This window comes from Schistocerca serialis, chromosome 1 (assembly GCF_023864345.2).
Source record: "Schistocerca serialis cubense isolate TAMUIC-IGC-003099 chromosome 1, iqSchSeri2.2, whole genome shotgun sequence".
NCBI lineage: Eukaryota > Metazoa > Arthropoda > Insecta > Orthoptera > Acrididae > Schistocerca > Schistocerca serialis.
Window position 1 is genome coordinate 929,114,063 of NC_064638.1, and position 19,677 is coordinate 929,133,739.

Genomic DNA, 19,677 nt, shown 5'->3' on the forward strand with positions numbered 1-19,677 from the left:
GGTGTGATAGTGGCATAGTTACACATTTACAAGTTAATAACAACGTCTTTATTATTCCAGTTTATATTTGCACAGAGCAAAAGCACTGTTTTGTAATGTCACTACACTGTAACCTGATGATTACATGTGAACAAGACTTTGATCCATGAATTTTCACCAGTCACAATTCACCTTACCTCACCATGATAAAATCTGGGATTAACATTTGTAAAACACAGATTTCTGAGTTAAGCTTGATCTGAAATCACATACTGTGTTAACTAGAGTCAACTGCTTTATACAATCGACCCTTAATAGTCATGTACCACTGCTGTCAACCCGTTTTTCCATCATGACAATGTTGAAGCTGTCAACTAATGGAAACTCAGGATTTAGATGAGAATGTGTTTTGGAGTGACTTTGAACAGAAATGGTAAAAACAATAGCAAATGTCAGTAATTCCTGGAATATCTGTATTGTTATGTTTCTGAGGAATCAAGTTGAGGTTAAGTTTAAAATTGTCACAAACAGAAGAGCGTGTCTGGTTTGGTGCTAGAAATACTCAATTATGCCACACTAACATTGAACACACAGCTGAGATGTGAGTAAGTATATTGAATGTTGGGCAATCTTTGTCACATTAGGGAAAGAAGTTTTGTTAACTGGTAAGGAGATAGCCTTTGAAAACCAAAAGGTGATGCACAAGGCAGTACATCTCCTCATGGATTACTAAATCAGACAATACTAAAATGGAAATTAACAAAAGAATAAAGGCCACCTTAGCAGATCAGAATAATACGATGACGATGATGATAATGATGATGATAGGGGATGATGATGATAATGAAGATAGCAATAATAATAATAAAAATATCACTTATTGGTAACTGTATTTTTCCCAATGTGAACTGACACTCTTCCACATGTGAGGGCTGAAACTTAAATAGTAACCACATTGCCATATAGACTCAATTCAATGAAATCAAATAACGTTGTTTGTACTACACATTAGTCACATACATCCCCCTTGCCTCAACACAAGTTGACTCTCCCTTCCCATATCACATCCATGCAGAACTACAGTTGGAATCGTGAAGATAGTGGTCTTGTTTAGGCTTGTTCTGTACATCTACTTTAGACATTCTCCTACAGCTAATAAGCATGTACTAGTATTCTGACAACTCTATTGCAAATTTCATAGCCAATGCGAGCAATAAATATGATCATAATTAATTATTTAGTGAATTTTTGTTCCATTTTTGTGAGTTATCATCATTGACAATGGTGGTAAGTGACAAATTCTACATAAGCAAATGAGAAACATTGTTGTGGTCTTCAGTCCAGAGACTGGTTTGATGCAGCTCTCCATGCTACTCTATCCTGTGCAAGCTTCTTCATCTCCCAGTACCTACCGCAACCTACATCCTTCTGAATCTGCTTTGTGTATACATCTCTTGGTCTCCCTCTACGATTTTTATCCTCCACGCTGCCCTCCAATACTAAATTGGTGATTCCTTGATGCCTCAGAATATGTCCTACCAAACAATCCCTTCTTCTAGTCAAGTTGTGCCACAAATTTCTCTTCTCCCCAATTCTATTCAATACCTCCTCATTAGTTATGTAATCTGCCCATCTAATCTTCAGCATTCTTCTGTAGCATCACATTTCAAAAGCTTCTACTCTCTTCTTGTCCAAGCTATTTATCGTCGACGTTTCACTTCCATACATGGCCACACTCCATGCAAATCTGTTCAGAAACGACTTGCTGACACTTAAATCTATACTCGATGTTAACAAATTTCTATTCTTCAGAAACGCTTTCCTTGCCATTGCCAGTTTACATTTTATATCCTCTCTACTATGACCATCATCAGTTATTTTGCTCCCCAAATAGCAAAACTCATTTACTACTTTAAGCATCTCATTTCCTAATCTACCCGCAGCATCACCCAATTTAATTCAACTACATTCCATTATCCTCATTTTGCTTTTGTTCATGGTCATCTTATATCCTCCTTTCAAGACACTGTCCATTCCGTTCAGCTGCTCTTCAAGGTCCTTTGCTGTCTCTGACAGAATTACGATGTCATCGGAGAACCTCAAAGTTTTTATTTCTTCTCCATGGATTTTAATTACTAATCCGAATTTTCCTTTTGTTTCCTTTATGGCTTGCTCAATATACAGACTGAATAACATCGGGGATAGGCTACAACCCTGTCTCACTCCCTTCCCAACCACTGCTTCCCTTTCATGTCCCTCAACTCATATAACTGCCATCTGGTTTCTGTACAAAATGTAAATAGCCTTTCCCTCCCTGTATTTTACTCCTGCCACTGTCAGAATTTGAAAGAGAGTATTCCAGTCAACATTGTCAAAAGCTTTCCCTAAGTCTACAAATGCTAGAAATGCAAGTTTCCTTTCCTTAATCTATTTTCTAAGATGAGTCGTAGGGTCAGATTTGCCTCATGTGTTCCAACATTTCTACAGAACCCAAACTGATCTTACCCAAGGTAGTTCTAATGGAATGTTGTCTACTCCTGGGGCCTTGTTTCAACTTAGGTCTTTCAGTGCACTTTCAAACTCTTCACGCACTATCATATCTCCCACTTCATCTTCATCTATGTCCTCTTCAATTTCCATAATATTGTCCTCAAGTACATAACCCTTGTACAGATCCTCTATATACCCCTTCCACTTTTCCGCTTTCTCTTCTTTGCTTAGAATTTGGTTTCCATCCAAGCTCTTGATATTCATACAAGTGGTTCTCTTTTCTCCAAAAGTCTCTTTAATTTTCCTGTAGGCAGTATCTATCTTACCCCTAGTAATATAAACCTCTACATTCTTACACTTGTCCTCTAGCCATCCCTGCTTAGCCATTTTGCACTTCCTGTCGATCTCATTTTTGAGACGTTTGTATTCCTGCATTTTTATATTTTCTCTTTTCATCAATTAAATTCAATATATCTTCTGTTACCCAAGGATTTCTACTAGAACTCGTCTTTTTACCTACTTGATCCTCTGCTGCCTTCACTATTTCATCCCTAAAAGCTACCCATTCTTCTTCTACTGTATTTCTTTCCCCATTCCTGTCAGTTGTTCCCTAATGCTTTCCCTGAAACTCTATACAGCCTCTGGTTCTGTAAGTTTATAAAGATCCCATTCCCTTAAATTCCCACCCTTTTGCAGTTTCTTCAGTTTTAATCTACAGTCATAACCAATAGATTGTGGTCAGAGTCCGCATCTGCCCCTGGAAATGTCTTGCAATTTAAAACATGGTTCCTAAATCTCTGTCTTACCATTATATAATTTATCTGAAACCCTCGAGTATCTCCAGGCCTCTTCCATGTATACAACCTTCTTTTACGATTCTTGAACCAAGTGTTAGCTATGAGTAAGTTATGCTCTGTGCAAATTTCTACCAGTCGGCTTCCTCTTTCATTTCTTACTCCCATTCCATATTCACCTACTACATTTCCTTCTCTTCCTTTTCCTACTATCGAATTCCAGTCACCTATGACTATTAAATTTTCGTCTCCCTTCACTATCTGAATAATTTCTTTTATCTCATCATACATTTCATCAATCTCTTTGACATCTGTGAAGCTAGTTGGCATATAAACTTGTACTACTGTGGTACGCATAGGCTTCGTGTCTATCTTGGCCACAATAATGTGTTCACTATGCTGTTTGTAGTAGCTTACCTGCACAACTATTTTTTTTATGAGAGACATAATTTTGTGAAAAGGATAGTTGCTACTCACAATGTGAGTGTGTGGACATGCTGAGTTGCAGATAGGCACAACGAAAAGATGGTCAAGTAAAGCTTTCAGCCAAACAGGCTTTCATCAGAGTTAGACAAAACACACACACACACACACACAAACACTGACACACGCATGACTACAGTCTCTGGTTGCCAAAGTCAGACTGTGAGCAGCAGCACATGATGGGAGAAGCAACCATGGTGGTGGGGGTAAGGAGGAAGCTGGGGGTGGGGAGGGGAGGGGTAGCAGGGAAGTGGTGGGGGACTGTGAAATGCTGCTTGTGGGAGTGCACAGAGATGAAGTGGGAAAAGGGTAAGGCAGCTAGGTGCAGTAAGGAGGTTAGACAGATGGCACCCCTCTGACAGCGGTATTCCACCACCCACCAAACCTACACAATATTCTTGTCCATCCCTATCCTGCTCCCAACCCCTAGCCTCATGGTTCATATCCCTGTAATAGATGTAGATGCATGACCTGTCCCATATATCCTCCCACCACCATCTACTCCAGATCAGTCACAAGCACCAACTATCCCATCAAAGTCAGGACTACCTGTGAATCTACAAGCTAATCTGCAACCAATGTGCTGCGTTCTACGTGGTCGTGACAACCAATAAGTTGTCAGTCCACATGAATAGCCAGTGACCAATTATGGCCAAGAAACAGCTGGATGACTCAGTTGCCGAGAATGCTGCCCAACACAACGTTTTTCATTTCAATGACTGCTTCACAGCCTGTGCCATCTGGATCCTTCCCACCAACACCAGCTTTTCTGAACTGTGTTTCCATTCCAGCACTACATAGCCCTCTATTCCATCAATGTACCCACTGCCTTTTTTGCTTCTATCCTTTTTCCGCTGCCCCCTGCCTCCCCTTGCCCTCCATCAAACTGCCCTCAGTCTAACTTCCCGACTGCACCTAGCTGCCCCACCCTCTCTCACCTCATTCCTGTAGTGTGCCCTGCCCTCCCCACCCCAATCTCATCCTCACCCCCATCACTCAGATTGCTTTCCCCATTATGCACTGCTGCTCGCAGTCTGGCCCTGGCAGCCAGAGAAGAGACTGTGGTCACGTGTGTGTGTGTGTGTGTGCGTGTGTGTGTTGCATTCCAGCATCTCCACTATATGGTGAGTAGCACCTATACTCTTCATTACTTTGTTGTTATTCCATTCTGGGTTTTCGATTGTTTGAGAGACATAATTTGTAAAATACATGATTTCTTCAATCACAAAGCATGTCTATGCATGTACCACAACTGGTGCTTGGAATCTGCAGCACTTGAGTGTGGACAAATACCCGACTGTGCTCAACAATCTGAAGTGGCTTACCCCTCACAGGGCAAAGTGGAAGACACCAAAACGCCAGACCAAATTTCGAATGGAAATGATGAACAAGCAAGAACTACCATTGTTTGTGAATTCAACTATACAAGCAGAATGGAACGTTGTGTAGTGCACAACGTTTTAAAAACAACAGCAACAGAACTGAATGAAAATTTAATACACCTGAAGATGTAAAGCATGCCAGCACTATTAAGGTCTTCAGGAGACTTGCAGGAAACCTGTTTTGCATTAGAACTATGCCAAGGTGTATAAAATGAGGGATGCCAAAATGTGGCAGACATTCATCAACCAAGTTATCCCTGTGTCAATGAGTAAGAATGGTCTCCTATACTGCGTTCATCATAAGAATAAACCTGATGTAAACATTACACCATGTATTCTTCCACGTTTGCTTGAATCTCATTGAATTTCATTTCACATGGAATGGAAGCCAAGCTGTAGCCAGTACAGTGAAGTACAATCATAAGGATACGTTTTATGATGTGTTATATGCACACAGACTGAGTGATAATGCAGGACAACAACTTTACTTGCACATTTAACTGACAGCATTGGCCAGCCTGCTGGTCCAACTAACCTGCAATGATAAGAGCAGTTGCACTTCAGACATAAAAAGAGATGAGCAGAGGAACAAATAGTTTCAAATGTCATTTAGTTTTTAAAAAGACTGAAATAATATTCAGCAAAACTCCAGCACTACCGCACACTTCTTAGGTGACTAGATGGAAACCATAAAATGCTCTCATTCCCATCTAACATAGTATTCTAATTACAAACAAGAGTGATGAAAATACCTAGCTTAAATACAGGGTAACTTTTCTGAGTGAGCTATGTGTGAAGTAAAAGCATATTGCAGGCATTTCACCACATTGTTGATTACTGAAGCTATTGAAGGTATTAATCATAGTCAGTCAACTGATAATCTCTTAGCTCCTTCCTTATCTGAATATGAGAAATACATTTCAGTTATGGAACTATCATCTGCTACATTGATAACAACTCAATCAACAACAGAATCCACGAAGCCACCCAGGTGCTGCATTTTCTCCTCTTCTTTTATGACATGCCATTGTACATCCTGCCAGCATTTGGCAGTGACATGTCAAAATGCTGCATGTGTTAGTTCCAGTACATCTGGCACCTTTTACATTCTTGTTATTTCTAGCGCCATATTGCTTAACTTGACTGCAAATCAGTTCTGTTGGGTTCATATTGTAGTGGTGCAGCAGTGGCAAACGTAAAAATACAGCATTTGTACTGTGAGCTCAATGCTGTAAAAATCATTGTTTTGCATTTTTCTACATCACTTATCAGTCTGGTTCATGTGAGACTACATCTGTGGTATAAAACAGTGAACACAGTCCAAATAATTTGGTTTATTTTGTTTTTTTATATTTTCTTAATTTAAGCAACCTTTATTGACAATCTGTCATAAAATATTAATAGTTAAGAATTTATATTTGAAATGAAAACAAGAATTTTGAAGCAATATATGATTATAAACAAGAAGATGTGCATTATTCATAAAAATGATCATGAATTTTACAATTACGAGATGTATGTATTTCAAATCAAATGAAGAAAAAAAAAAGACAATTATGATGAGATTTGAACCAGCAATCCATGATCTGTACCAGATTATCAATCCACTATGCTAGCAATTCGGCTATCCATCCAACATGTGTTTATAACTCAACTGCAGTAAATACAGCCCCTCGGAAAACTTCCAAGCTGATTTTTTTTAATGTAAATTCATGAAAAACATTAAGAACAACGTATTTCTCAACATTTTTTAACCATGTTCCACTACGTAGCAGGAAGCAGCCTTTGCCATTTTCATACTGTGTATTAACAGCGCTACAATCAGAGCACAACAGTACTGTACACAATTTTTTAAATAAAAACTAAATTGCTAAAGTGATTAAGAAAAATGTTTGTGGCTGGCAATACATTAGAATATCTTAAAGACTCATTTAATGTAACTTAGTAATAAGATACTTAATTCGTTAGTAGGACCTACTTCCAAGAGCGTAACAACACCAGTGTATGCATGCTATGGCTTCTGACCAACCATCATGTTTGTATTTGTTTACATCATGTTTATTCTTAGAATGGACAGAGTGTATCACTGTGTTATTGGAAAGTGATTGATTCCAGCCCAGGAGACGGGACTAATGCACATGACAGTGCTTCACATACTGAAGGAAATTTGGGCATGTGAAAAATGGTGTCACTGTCTCACAACTCATTCTACATGGTTTGACAGAAATGGCTGCAATACAAAGCTGGTGGTAACCACCTGGAATGTTAGGAACATGAAAGAGAGGCCTTCTTATGCCTTATCATTATGCTGGATGAGATACAGGCTAAATTATATGAGCCACACCTGAGGCACCAATCAAATGAATGGCATCATAAGTGTCACCACAAGAACTGAAAATGAAAGACATTGTGATTCTGGTGTATGACTGTATTGATCTTATCTTATCACATACTATTCCCCAATGGCAGACCGCCATTGCCTTGTAATACTGTTTATTTTTGGAATGCAATCTGGTACCAGCTTTCAGAATGAAGTGGCAATGATTTCTGCAGAAATCACCCATCATTTTGCAGTCGAATGCTTGGGTGCATACAACACAAGGTGTGACTGATTTTTTTGACAGATGTGATGGGAAAATGCTATACTATCCAGCATACTCCACAGAGTTAAGCTCTCATGATTTTGACTTGATTCCTGAGATGAAGAAAGCATTTTATTGCTTTCACTTCAAAATGATTAGAGACTCTTTGGGCAACAGATTACTCCATTTCACACCATCAACACCACTGGCACTGCTAAACTTTTACAGAGACTCTTTGGGCAACAGATTACTCCATTTCACACCATCAACACGACTGGCACTGCTAAACTTAACCTACAAATTCCACATCACTGTCAACAGGTTACACACAAAACTGGTGACTACTTTGAAGAACAGTAAAACTCCAAAGTATGCATCTATTTTGTATCATTTGGAAACAAAAAGCTACCATTATTAAAGTTCCGAACCCCATATTTATATGAAATGAGCAATACTTCTGATCATGAAACATTTTATCAAGTATCATACGATAAACATGCTTAATACCTGAGAAGAAATATCCAACAGAGTTGCTCCTTGAGCGCTGCAGTACTCTAATGCTGTTTCAAAGCCAAACTGAATGTCACTCCTGTTCTGAACAGCAATCAGAGAGTAGCAAGAATTGTTATAGTTCATTTCCCCTGGTTGGCATACAGAAGCTCTATTTCTAAAACATTTCATCCCAGCTGCTTGTGTATTTAAGTGAGACACCTTTGCTTTTTGATACAGATGGCAGAATTCCAGTGAGGCTTCATTTCCATTACAACTCACCACATCCACAGAAATTTGATTAACTTTCTGCGAATATGATTTTGGACAACCTTGCCATGAAAGTTCTGCTCCTCTAGAAATGAAAGTGTAGTTAATATTTGGAACTACTAGGTAAATTTTGTATTTTAACATATATTTATGCACAACTTATTCGGAAAACAGAGTAAATCTTACAAAAGTAAACAAATACGATTACAAAAATGTTAAGATTACCATGCGATTCTGTTAAAACTACATTACATTACAACTATGGCCATTCCACAGTACATTCCTATACAGAATAATTTATGGGCAGTCTATGGGAATCCTTCCTAGCCATAGACATACTAAAACCTCCAATTAATTCAGATTCACAGATTTATTTACAACATGTTTACAGTCTGGTCTCAAGGCCAAGATATGTTGCACTCCTTTCTCCTGAAACTGGACACCTTCTATTCAAGTCATTCATTATACTTTTTCTACTCACGCCATTTCTAAGGCTGGTAATTGAGAAGAAGCAAGCTGGTATTATTTTACTTCCCCTCTTGTTTCGCATCTGCCTCTTTAAATTTCATTTTTTCATTTTTGACTAATTATCATAAACATGCGAGAGTATAATTGGCATTTTTGTAAAAGGGAAAGGTTGGCCCTCAGTTTTAAAGACTATAACACCACATCTAATTTTGTGCTTAGTTTTATGTATGTAATTTATTTTCTAACTTGTTTTGACTATTCCTAGTTAGTATCTTTTGTTATTGGATGAAATCAGTAATTGCTTCGTAACTTAAATTCTATTGTTGATGTATAAACAAATGTAACTTCTGTACTAATTATAAACATTTGGAGGAACAACTAATAGTATTCTTAAAGGATCTGTTTGGCTCTATTCGAAAACATGTTAGCAAAGCCAGCCCTTAATTAATTCCAAAGTTATTAACAGTTTTGTCAAAAGTATTGTCTGTGTAACGATATTTGTTAATTTCATGATTCAAACAAATAATTCAGCCTAACTCTTGTAGTAGAAGAAACTGTTAAAAAGAACCAATTTTTTGATCTATTCAGTTAATGTAATGAGTTAACTTTTAATTGTAATTCCTGTAAATTTAACTTTGAACAATATGTAGTTTTATTATCTTTTATTGTGAGGATGTATAAGGGGGCGATTTTTGGTCACGAGACAGTCTGTCCACGGCCGAGTTTCAGACGAGAAACCTGTGTTGATTAGATCAACAACAATGCATCAACTTAATTGTGAAATAAGTGTAACACAATTAGGCTGTGTGTTAAAACAAATACAGTATCTGTTTCCATATGTACTTTTTTTATTCTTCAAGAAATGTGAACTATGTGGTTAGGCTTTTACTGCTCATAGGTGTCCAACAGGAAACTATTGTAGCAGTATGTGGATGTTCACCTGCAACCTATTAATGAGGCTTATCGAAAGTTAAACAATAGTGCACTGGCCATATAACTCTGTATTATTTGGGAGTTGTGAACAGTGAAAGTAAAGTACTGTGAAATGCAAATGTGCACCTGTTGGCTACACCATTTAAAGTAGTCAGTGTTGTACTTCCTCAACCCATTTTTCAGCCAGTGTAGCAACACAGTACATCGACACTGAGGACAACAAATGAAGAAATAAAGCAGATGAATGCTACACAGTTCTTTCACCTGAGGAGGTGTCTTCTTGCTGCCTTGTAATTCATGGACACCATACCTGCAGTGATAAGCAACTCCTTGCAACATAATGTAGATCTTGCCAAGGCTGCTGTGGAAGATCAGTGACATTGCTCATAGATGTCATCAGCAATTTGTCTTTGTAGGAATGTTTGTATTATATCATCAATTGTCTTGTTATTGTAGTTTGCAGATAAAAACTCTGTTACAGTGATTAACTTGTACTTCCTTGCTTTCTAAATGGCAAAATTTTCTGGTGCCAAACCCAGGGAATTGGGAGCTCGTGGGCTATAACTGGGTGATACACTGCTGACTTCTTGCCACAGATGGAGGACAGAGTTGCTACAACATTTAAAGGGTATGATACAAATGCATGCTGTACAGTAGCCAATCAGAAGACTGTTGACATTGCCCACTGCTCTTGTGGCTGAGACAAAAAATTACCACAGCACACTGAGCCTGCTGTTGCCATTACAAAAACACTAGGAAGTGTCATTTCCAGCCAAGAAAAAATCATACGGTTGTGCATATTTAATTTAAAACTGCTTGTCAATTGTTGCCTGTGGTAGGCACAAGCACCTCTGGACAGCAACGAGTTGCCTCACTTCATCGATCTCTACTCACCTGGAACAGTGGAATATTTTTACAGCATGCATAATGTATAATTTGAAAGCCAATAACAACAATGCCTTTTGAAGACTTACAAAGTTTCAAAAGACAACGATCTCATCAGAGATGTCTTATCACATGTCTAGTATCCACAACTGAAGAATATTCAGATGACACACCACTAAAGGTATTAAATATTGCAAGGAATACTTGTAAGAAGAGCTGCCCCTTCCTTCACAGTTTAACAACACTGCTTTGATGCGACCTGCCACGAATTCCTCCCATGCGCAAACTTTTTCATCTCTGAGTAGCATTTGCAATCTAATACCTCAATTATTTGCTGGGTGTATTCCAATCTCTGACTTCCTCTAGTTTTTATCCTTTACAGCTGCCTCTAGTGCCATGTAAGTTATTCCCTGATGTTTTAACACATATCATCCTGTCCCTTCTTCTTGTCAGCGTTTTCCATATGTTCCTTTCCTTGCCAATTCTGCAGAGAACTTCCTCATTGCTTACCTTATCAGGTCACCTAATTTTCAACATTCTTCTGTAGCAGCACATCTCAGATGCTTCAACTCTCTTCCATCCCTACACAAGGACATGCCATTCACAAACACATCTGGTCCTTGGGCACATTAGCTCCTGCTGCAGCTGCTCTCAACATTTACTGCACACAATGTCATTCGAACCACAAAGCCACACATACCATGAAGCTATACTGCACTTTTTACAAAGATAGTGTCCCTGGGCACCTCAAGATACTAAGATCAAGAAATCAGTGTTTTCTTTGCCTCAATCAAGGCCACACTGTTGAAGACATTTCAAAGATAGGAAGAGCCACCTGCTCTCACTGCAAAAGGATTCATCAGCAATCAATTTGAGATGTAGTGAACCAGTCTAAGCCATCCCATTAATAGTTCAGAGGGCAATGTCATCACGAGATGCTCAAGTTTCATGCAACTTCAGATGTCGTGTGTTTGTAATAGGGCCCACAGGTGATTCAGACATTGTGTTTTGGATGTAGGCAGCCAATCCACATTCATTTGCCAAAATCTGATTTACAGTCTAAACCTACAGGTTATCAATACTCAGTAAAAGCATGTGAATCTCATTTGACATCCATGCTTCACAGATTAGTATGTTTCAAGCTAAGCAACACATACAAGAATACTCATGTTAGGCTCAACACTTCTGAGAGTTTACATAGCTTCACAAAACATGCAACTGTGCCCATAGACATCAAGGTAAATGATTGACTGAGGGGATTATGGGACTAAACAGTGAGGTCACCAGTTCCGCGATTCAAAAATTACTTGCGTAAGGTAGAGGTGTCCACTAAAAGTGGATGGATCCAGTCAGAGGGATCAAACTATAAAATGAAGAAACTAAAAACACACACAGCAGAAGGCATAATAGTGTAGGAAAATCTAAAAACAGAGGGTTGAAAGAGCAGCCTTTGCAAGGGAGAGTTTTCATAGGTCCCAAACACAGAAAATGCAAATAGAGGCCCCAACCACAACCAACCTACCACTGCTCCAAGAGTAAAGTAAAACCTTATAAACAAAAATAAAATCCACTGTCACATAGGAAACTGAGGACCAGTTCAAAAATTCAGCAGTGGTCTCCTTGATTGTTTGGAGTTTATTACTGAGAGCTATAGTGCACTAGATGTCATTTCACTTTTTGGCAAAGAGAGATTTGATGTGTTTCCGCACATCAGTACCTGGAATCATTGTAAGAAATGGGAGGGCAACTATCTACCTCTCTAGCCAAATGGTCAGCCAGATCATTCGCTATGATGTCCACATGACTTGGGACTCAGAGAAAGACAATGGAGCAGGTGGCATGGAGAAGGGCAGAGAGAATGTCAGAGATAGCAGAGACCAAAAGGCAACGAGAGTAACATCGATCTATAACCTGCAGGCTGCTCACTGGATTGCTACATATTAAAACATTGTGGAGAAAGGCATGAGTAACAAAATGTAGGACCCTGTTAATGGCTAGCAGCTCTGCTATGGTCCCAGCAGTAAATGATGTTCCAAGCCAGTTGGAGAGTTAAAAGCATATCCTGTCTTAGCTATCATTTGAGAACTATCAGTGCAGAACATGGCGGCACCTGGATCTTTCCAAGTATGTAACACACAAGATGCAAGAATGTCATAAGGCTGACAGAGATCCTGGAATAGGTCAGTCCTAATCCATGGGCTAGGCACCATCCCAGGAAGGGGAAGTGGGGGGGGGGGGGGGGGCGGAGGGATGGCAGGGTGCAAGAGGAACTACACGGGACACATTCCAGAGAGTAGAGGTGGAGATCCTCCCCTGATGGAGGGAAGTGAGACATATTCCAACCCGCAATCCCACCCGAGGATGGGTACTAAGAGGGAGGTGTCCCTCGCTGGCAAGGAGGATGGGGTACACGGAATGGTCAGGGAATCATCAAATGGTGAGTGCATAAGAAGGCAATAGCTACCTCCATCATATTTGCAGAGAGAGAATCCATGCTTCTGTGAGGAGACTCTAAATGTGACTAGTGCGAAAGCCACCAACAGCCAGATGCACCTCATAATGATGAACAATTTCAAGGAGTTTCAGAGTGTAAGGAGCCACTGAGCCATAAGCCTGACAACCATAATCCAGTCTGGGCAAAACTGGAGCACTGTAAAGATGGAGAAGAGTAGCATGGTCATCACCCCAAAATGTGTGGGCCTCAAGGCAGACAACATTCATCTTCCGCATGCAGGTAGTCTTCAGGTGGTAAATACGGGGCAGCTATGTCAGCTTAATATCAAAAATAAGGCCCAAGGGATGGAACTGTGCTACAACATCTAGGCGCTGGTTGCCTAAATAAAGTTCTGGATTGGGATGTACTGCATGTCAATGGCAAAAATGCATAAATCACAATTTGGAGGGAGAAAAGTGGAAGCTATGGGGAAAGGGCCCATGTGGAGGCCCGTTGGATGCCACTTTGAAGCTGGGTTTCAGCAGATGCTACCAATTGGGAGTTGCACCAGATGCAAAAATCATTGACTTACAATGCCGTGGTAACCAGAGGCCCAACAGAGGTTACAATCCCACCGATGGTGATAAGGAAGAGTGTCACACTTTAACACAGAAACCTGTGGGATACTGTTCTCTGGATCTGAGGGGTACTGAGTAAAGTGACAACTCTTACCCAGAAGACTCGATGGGATGAAAATTCATGGATAAAAATTGTAAGGGGCCACAAAAGCCTCAGTTATGGATAGTAACTAAAATGTGAAGGCACCAAGCTGTGTTGCATGTCTAATGTAGGTCAAAGATGACCACAAAAAGGTGTCTGAGTTCAGCAAAAGCTTTTTGGATTCTTGTGTCCAAACTGAGTAAATGTTCAGTTGTAAACCATCCTTCCTGGGAGCTACATTGATACGGGAGCAAAAGGCTCTGAGATTCGAGCACCCAACTTAATTGAAAGCTAACCATCCTCTCGAGCAGTTTACAACGGAAGTCAGTCAGACTAATCGGTTGGTAGCTGTCAAGAGACATTTGATTATTCCCGGACTTAAGTACGGGGATAACTATGCTGTCTTGCCACTGTGAGGGGAAGGCACCCATGAGCCAAAAGTGACTAAAGACCCTGAGTAGATGTCGCCTCTGGCTAACGCCCAAGTTTTGGATCATCTGGTTGTGGATGGAATCTGGGCTTAGGGCTGAGTCATGTGAAGAGCTAAGTGCCTGCAAGAATTCCCATTCAGTGAAGTATTCATTATAGGTTTCAGCTTGGTGAGGTTTGAAACAGAGGGGGTTTCTTCAACTCATTGTTTCTGCTGAAGAAAGGTAGCACGATAGGATGAGGATGCCAATGCTGCCGCAAAGTGTGTCGTGAGGTGTGCTGCAAGTACCGATGGATCAGTACACAGAGCACCCTGTAGAATAAGACCCTTGATAGTTGTATGGAGCTTGGACCAAACCTGAGATGAAGAGGCATACAACACCATGGAGGAAATATAGTGCTCCCAGGATTCCTTTTTACTCTGCTTAGTAAGATTGTGAGCCTTTTCATGGAGAAGTTTAAAAGCAATAAGGTTAGTCTGTGAAGGGTGTCGTTTAAATCGTTGCATCACTCATCAGCTGTCCATGATAGCTCCTACATCCTTGGTCCACCACAGTATTGGACTATGACAAGGTGGACTCATGGATAGAGGGACAGCAGTGCCAGTGGCATGAAGAATAGTGACAGAGACGTCTTGCACGACCACATCAATGCACTCCGAGAGACAGATGTCGAAGTGCACAGCAGGCGTATATAAAGCCCAATTGGCTCTGTGGAAAGCCCAGCATGGGGGTCTGTCTGCCTGGTGACGTCAGGAGAATGATAAAATCACTGGAAAGTGGTCACTGTCACAAAGGTGATCATGGGGTGACCAGTGTAGTGCAGCTGAAGAGCAGGGGAGGAGGCCATGAGATCAGTGGCAAAAAAGGTGTCATGAGCAGCACTGAAGCATGTAGGAGAACCATTATTGAGGAGACACAAGTGAAAGTCTGCAGTAGGTTGGTCAATTAGAAGACCCCTACCTGTTGTAGTGGCACTCACCCAAAAAGGGTGGTGTGCATTGAAGTCCCCGAGGAGAAGATATGGGGGTGGGAGTTACTGTATTAAGGTAGGCAGTTCAATATAAGAATATGGAACATCTGGAGGGTGGTAGACACCGTAAATGGTGATTGTTGGGGTTGTCCGCAATCGTACCACTATTGCTTCTATGTTGGTATGAAGGGGGATCCAGTCATTAACATCAGTGTGGATAAAAGTGTAGACCCCTCCAGATGCTATCTCAGGACCTGCACGGTTCTGACAGAACATCCAGTAACCATGAAATGTTGGAAAGTGGTCATAACAGAAATGTGTTTCTTGCAGAACAAGATAGAATGCAGAATAAGAGGAAACAAGTTGTTGTATTTCCAGTAAATGGCAGTAATATCTGTTGCAATTCCACTGGATTACATGTGGTTAGAGTCCAGGTTAGACATAAAGAAGCCAAGGGGAACCCATGTCATCTGGTTAGTGCTCATCACTGGTGAGGATAGGAAGGGTCTAATTCAGCATGAGAAGGAGGGGTGAAGCTCCCTGGGATACCAGGGAAGCCTTGTCCTTGGACTTCTACTGCTTTTTCTTCTCCCTCAGAGGGAGGGAAGAGATGTTATCAGCAAGAGAACAGGTGGCAGCAATGTCTGGATTGAACAGAGAGTGAGTAGCTTTGGGGGCCCTGGAGCATGGGTCCCAAGTTTGCAGGTCTCCTATCTTGAGAATGCCAGGGAGGGGTGTCCCAAGAGTGAACCCCTTCCCTAGCAGGAGCCAGAGGAAGGGATTTCTTCTCTGGCCAAGAAGGAAGAGGAGGAGGAGGAGGAGCAGTTCCTTGATTGGAAGGGATGAGAGTTGCCAGGGAGGGAAAAGTGGGAGGGGGAGGAAAGGGAAGGGTGAACCAAAGGGGAGAGTGAGAGGAGAGGTGGATCGGACCAGGGTAAGGAAGAGGTGGGAGAGGGAAAGGAGTCCACGTAAATCAAAATATTGAACATTTACAGTTGGCAGACTCCACTGAATTATTTATTGGTCCAGATCACCACTGGGAAAGAGTGGATGATGCAGTGCCAATGCACGTTTCTCCATGTCTACCATTGTTGCTCTCTGAACTAAGGTGGATCAACAGTGGGTGCTGACTAGGTGTTTTAGCTAAATATGCAACTACTAATCTCATTAATTTAGCTGTTGGAGAACTGAATGATGGCGCTACACATAGCTTTTGGGATTTAGAATCAACTGAAATCAGCACCGATCAAGAATGATTAATGAAAGAGAAGGAGTCAGTGGCAGTGAGTTTCATGCAATGTACATGCTTGCAAACCAATGATGAGTAGTTCGCCTCCCTCAACCATCCAATGTTTTTCTATCTAACAACTTTCACAATGTCAAGTGACATTTTGTTGCCTCAGGAAAATATTATGTAGAAATGTTGACCTAAGACTTGTTTATGGCAAGTTAATGTTGGAGTTCATTAAAAACTACCACATAGAGTTGGCTCCTACCAAAAATCCTGCAAATTATTTTATTTGCCTCATCAATTGGTCAAGCAAACAAGACACGGGAGTGCAAAATGGTGGATAGTCTTTGATGGTTCTTCTTACAAATGAGGTGCACCCTCTCTTACGCTTACAAACGAGGTGGACTCTCTCTTACTGAGACTTTAGAAATCAGGCCTAACTTGTTGCCTGAAGTGATTGAGATCCTTTTGAGATTCCATCTGCAACACCTTGTAGTCACTGCTGACATTGTTTACATTTTCCTGCAGCTCTCTTTGTCTTGACAATAGAGATCTTACTAGTTTCTTCTGGTACAAGACCAACAATAACAAGGTTGAAGATCACATTGATGCAATCCAAAGGACAATTTATTGATTCTCATGCAGCCTGTTCCTGCTTTCAGCAACTATTCATGAACTAGCAGACACTTATCTATCGCAGTTCCCTGGAGCACCAGCCTTACTGCATAAGAATATGTACATGGGTGACTTTACTGCAGGAAGTGAATCGGAAAGTAGGTTAGTCTCACTATATTGTTAAGTTATCTTCGCTAATGAATAAAATCAAATTGACACTGTCAATGTGGATGACTAATATGGAAGAATTATCTGCTATTTGGAAGGTGGAACAAACAATCAAAAGTCACAATTCTAACAACATGGAACTCAGAAGAAGGCACATTCTCAGTGAGTCAGCAACAAGTCACCACAAAATTTTGAGAGACAACTGCAACAAAAAGAAATTTACTAAGAGCAACAGCAGGTCTTTATGACCCACTGGGATTAATAACTCCAACATCCATCATAGGAAAAATTCTGTTTCAAGACACTTGGTTGCTTGGACTATTTTGGGATGAACCCCTGCCCTACAAACTGTAGGTTAGATAGTGCACCTGGCTGTCAAACATTCTTGGGCTATCCCACCGGCTGCTGTGGCCAAGTGGTTCTAGATGCTTCAGTCCAGAACCGCACTGCTGCTATGGTCGCAGGTTCGAATCCTGCCTCGGGCATGGATGTGTGTGATGTCCTTAGGTTAGTTATGTTTAAGTAGTTCTGAGTCCAGGGGGACTGATGACCTCAGATGTTAAGTCCCATAGTGCTTGAGCCATTTGAACCATTTTGAGCTATCTAATATTGCTATTCCAAGGTGGATCCAACTGTCAAGAGCAATAGCTCCTATATTCACGTTTTCTGTGATGCATCTGAAACAGCATATGCTGCCACTTCTAGTGACAACATTTCCAAACTAATGTGTAATAAAAGTAGATTAGTGTCATTGAAGAAAATAACACTTCCTCAGATTGAACAGCTTGTAGTACTGATAGGAGCCTGACTACTATACTATTATTACAAGGTCACAACCTCTGACCTTAGCAGAGTGAAACTTTGACAGATGCCGTTGTAACCCGTGGATGGATGGAAGGTGAGATCGTCACTTTTAGAACATTTGTATGCAACACAGTGTCAGAAATACATACATGTACCACACCATCTCAGTGGAGATACTGTCCAGGCAAAGACAACCTGTCAGATTAAGTTTCAAGGGGATCCACAGCTCATGTTGTGAATATTGGATATCTGCTGGAATGGGCCAACATGACTACCACAATATTCTAATTTATGGCCAAGCACTCACTTCACATCTATTGCACCTAAAATTTTATTGAAAGCTAGGAAATTAGATAAATTTTCTCAGGATTTTCTCACTCAGACTTCACAATCACTCATAAATGTAAACAGATTCATCTCTTACTGGGAACTGTTATGAACCACTGTCACCTCCTATGTTTCAAAATAAAAGTCCTTCAAGAAATGGATTTATGTGAAGTATTCATTGCAGAAGAGGTAGCAGAAGCTCATCTTTATTGGATTAAAACTATGCAGCAAGAATTTTTCTCCCTGCAAATCATCACTCTAAGCAAAGATCTTCAACTTTCTACCCTCTGCAAGGCACTGAGCCACAGCAGCATGGACAGGATGTCCTAGAATCTATACTTATGAACATAAAAGCTGCCTGCAGTTCAAGACCCATTACACAAAACTGAGGATGAAGTGCTTACCCCAGCTCATTTTCTCATGGGAGGAAGAATTACCACCCTACCCACAGGCTCTGAGCCACCAAAAACAACAGGTTTTGTAATGCAATCTATGCTGCTGCAGAAGATATCTGACGAGTTTTAGAAGTGGTGGAGCAAAGAGTATTTTTGCTCTTTTGGAGCTTTCATCAATTTAAGAATACTGGCAAACCACTGAAGATCCAGACTGGAGATATTGCACTCTTTCGAGAGGATATTCTTCCCCACCACATGTGGAAGAGAGTAAGAGTGAAAGAACTGTGAACAGGTTGGGATGGATTACCTCAAACTGTTATCCTCATTATCCCAGATGGAAGTGATGTCACCAGGCCAGTCCAGCTGGTCCTCCCTCTGGAAGTCAACTATGGTGGGGAGGGTGTAAACGATCAGTAACATTTTACAACAATGTCTAGAGCACTTTATCTGTGTACCTATATTTGTATAACATTTCTGCTGTCTCATTGTTATAAATATGTAAACAAACACTCTGTTGAAGTGATTAGCTTGTACTTCCTTGCTTTCTCAACTTGACAATGACAGCTGCCACAGTCCCTCTACCCCTCTATCATACACCATGGTTTGCAGAGTATGTCTGTAGACAGAAACTTATCTCTACACTTGGTCCGCAAACAGACCCTCAGTGCCACATCTTCTTCTGATATTCAGGAAGCCCAACAAACCCACTAACAGCTACTAAATGATATCAGTGCAAACTAAAACAACTAAACCAAATTTATTCTGGGATTATGACTTACTTTGTCACAATTGAAATGACAAATATGTTCCTCAAAAGCATTCCTGCT

General features: G+C 40.6%; 1 protein-coding gene across 2 annotated transcripts in view; it reads right to left on the bottom strand.

Moving 5' to 3' along the window:
* The window catches only part of LOC126412402 (serine protease svh-1-like), a 467,630-nt gene that overhangs the window by 315,200 nt on the left and 132,753 nt on the right, over positions 1–19,677 (bottom strand). For both annotated transcript variants that reach the window (XM_050081990.1, XM_050082000.1), the window contains one exon: positions 8,218–8,554. In XM_050081990.1, the coding sequence (XP_049937947.1) occupies positions 8,218–8,554 (337 nt within the window). The remainder of the gene's footprint in view (positions 1–8,217; positions 8,555–19,677) is intronic.